At 39.7% G+C, this 2,832-nt stretch overlaps 1 protein-coding gene across 1 annotated transcript; it reads right to left on the reverse strand.

The window, feature by feature from the left end:
• Positions 1–432: 432 nt before the first annotated feature.
• Positions 433–2,194, reverse strand: LOC119837601 (fez family zinc finger protein erm-like). The gene has a single exon (XM_038363253.1). The coding sequence runs from the start codon at positions 2,181–2,183 to the stop codon at positions 1,068–1,070; it is 1,116 nt and encodes a 371-aa protein (XP_038219181.1). The 5' UTR covers positions 2,184–2,194; the 3' UTR covers positions 433–1,067.
• Between the last annotated feature and the right edge of the window lie 638 nt (positions 2,195–2,832).

Raw genomic sequence — 2,832 nt, forward strand, 5'->3', positions numbered from 1 at the left:
TTCCTAAAATAATTTAACAGAAAACACCAGACTACAGGTATTGCAACACCCATTAGCATGTAAAACCGAGGTATAATAAGTTAAAAAATAAGACAAAATAATTTCTCAATAATTATAATCTTCATATACATAGATACATTTATATTGCGGTTTCTGTACGTTTAACATTATTTACATCTAGGTACATTCACTAGCTAATAATATGGAATGTTAAGTCGGTACTTAATTTAATCCAATTTACATCTTTTATAGTATAATTACTTCTATTATTGAGCTATTTATTATATAATTTGCAAGCATTAATTCCTTTTATTGATATTCAAATTTAGTTACGAAATGCCTACAGTTTAAAACTTATGCTGGGACTAACATACTTGTAATAATTGTATTATTGCTTTTTACAGAAAATGTCACCGACGTACCTGGGGGTACCTCTCCACGTTCTTAAATGAAACTACGTTGACAACAAATTTCCTATCAAAAACAAAAAGAATCACAGCAATCGGTCGAAACCCACAGAGTTATCGAGTAATAACGCAAAAAATCATTCGAATTGAGAACCTTTCTCAACAACTAAGATTGAAGGAACGCCGGTTGAAAAGATAAAATAGCCCTTTCAGCATGGTCCCAGCATTATAATATTTAATAGTTATATTTTTAAATAACTTAGCAATCCAGTAAAGTAATATAAATTGTACTTGTCCTCTTAATAGATAATCTATTTTATTCTTGCACACTTTTTCTCGATATATTATATGCGCGTTTTCCCTAGTTCGAACCGGCAATAAGAAAAACGCGTTTAACTGATTATCTACAAATATAGGTACGCTATAAGTAGATGCATCGAAAGGTTAGTCCATTTAGGTCTCTACTTATACTTACATTACTAAATATAATTAACTCACTTTAACATGTCTATTCTAAGTAAAATTCTATTTACATTATATTTTACTAAATCAATAATTAACTAAACACATGTATTATGTACAAACAATAAATATCTATAATCGAATCCACGTTCAATTCATTTATTCATTCCTCTCCCCAAAATTAAAATAGCTCGCGGGTCACAAAAGTTTTGAGAAAAACGTATTGGGAGCAGTCATGCGTGCGGGGTCGAGGATCCGAGGGTACGACGAGCTCAGAAAGGGTCTGAACGCTACTCTGCTTGATTCCTCACCCGCACTAGTAGTCGCCTCTTGGGTTGACTCGTCCTGCGTGTCCAGAGATGATTCGTTGTTCGAATTGCCTGCGCCCATGTGCAGTTTTCTCGTGTGCTTTTTGAGATCAAAGTTCCTGCAGAATCCTTTGGCGCATATGCTGCAAGTGAACGGCTTTCTTTCGTTGTGTGTGTGCATGTGGAAAGTAAGGTTATAGATCTGGTGGAACGCCTTGTTACAAATATTGCATTTGTAAGCTTTTTCCCCGCTATGCGTCAGTCTATGGTTCTTATAGTTACCCTTTTGGTGAAATCCCTTACCGCAAAACTCGCAGACGAATGGTTTATAACCAGCGTGGATTCTCGCATGAGTATTTAAAGTTGAGGAGCGATTGAAAGCTTTACCACACGTCATACATTTATGCGGTTTCTCTGAGGTGTGGATGATCTTATGCCGGCACAATGTGGACGCTTGACGGAACCCTTTGCCGCAGATTTTGCACACAAACGGCCGAGCTCCCGTGTGGACCGGCATGTGTCTTGTCAGGTTGTAGTGTGCGTTGAAGACCTTACCGCAGTCTCCGCAAGCAAAGCTCTTGTTCTTCGCCGGTGACGGCGTGGGGCCGGTGGTGGAAGACACCGCGTGATCTGCCGCTGGCGCCCTTGGACTAGGCGGTCGCGGAGGGGACTGCACGGGTGGAGGTCTGGGAAGGTGCAGCTGATGGGCGTACGTTAGAGAGACGAGATCTGGCCCGTAGTATAATAGAGGATAGTGCGAGACAAGCTGTCGCCTCGCTGCAGGTATGTACTGCTTGAACGCGGAGTCGAGCAAATGAGCACCGTACGACAGAAAGTTCGGCGGAGGTATCGGCTCGGGCGACGCAGACTTCTTCCTGTCCGGCTCCATCAGTCGCGCTATGGAGAAATTGAGGACGGGCGCCGTCGGTGTATCTGGGGACTTCGCCCTCTCGGGGGAGGACTCCCTCGGGCCTTCAGGGCGTGTCGCGGATTGGAACGGCTGCATTTTCACGATGAGTACCTGCGGAGAACGTCATTGTTAATATTTTTATTTGGATCTCGCAATCGCGTGTAAGTGTCGTATTGTTGGCGGTTGGGCCGCTGCTTGTTTTAAGTAAATTGCTTGGGGTGTACCCTTTTCGATTCGTCGCGGCGCCTTTGTGCAGATATCGTTAGCAAACATCCGTACGAATTGAGTTCTATGAATAGCGTGAGGTGGAAGAGCCCTTCTCTTGTATTCAAAGTCGAAATCCACTTTCGTTACTAATTACGCCGCGTTTCTAGCTGATAAAATGTTAATGAAAATATTATTTCCATTTCAATCAGCGATTTTCAGTAAATGCAGGAAAATGTTTAAATTAATCATGTCCATAATCTTACAATATATTAATGTTTACTGACCAAACAACTTTTATTATTTTTTTTTTTGTTTATATCAGTTAAAGGTTATTTTATAATCATTTTTATTCTTATTTTATAAGTTAAAACTTAATTGCTTGTTTTATTAGTATAAAATTGAAAGTATCGACCTTTATTCAATTTGAGACATTATTTATTTAAGTAAAGATAATTATTTTCTTTAAATCATGTCACTGACATCTCTGAAAGAGGGAGAGAGAGAGAGGTACCACTCCAAATTCTAAAATGGTATCGAA

The sequence above is a fragment of the Zerene cesonia genome, chromosome 28 (assembly GCF_012273895.1).
Source record: "Zerene cesonia ecotype Mississippi chromosome 28, Zerene_cesonia_1.1, whole genome shotgun sequence".
NCBI lineage: Eukaryota > Metazoa > Arthropoda > Insecta > Lepidoptera > Pieridae > Zerene > Zerene cesonia.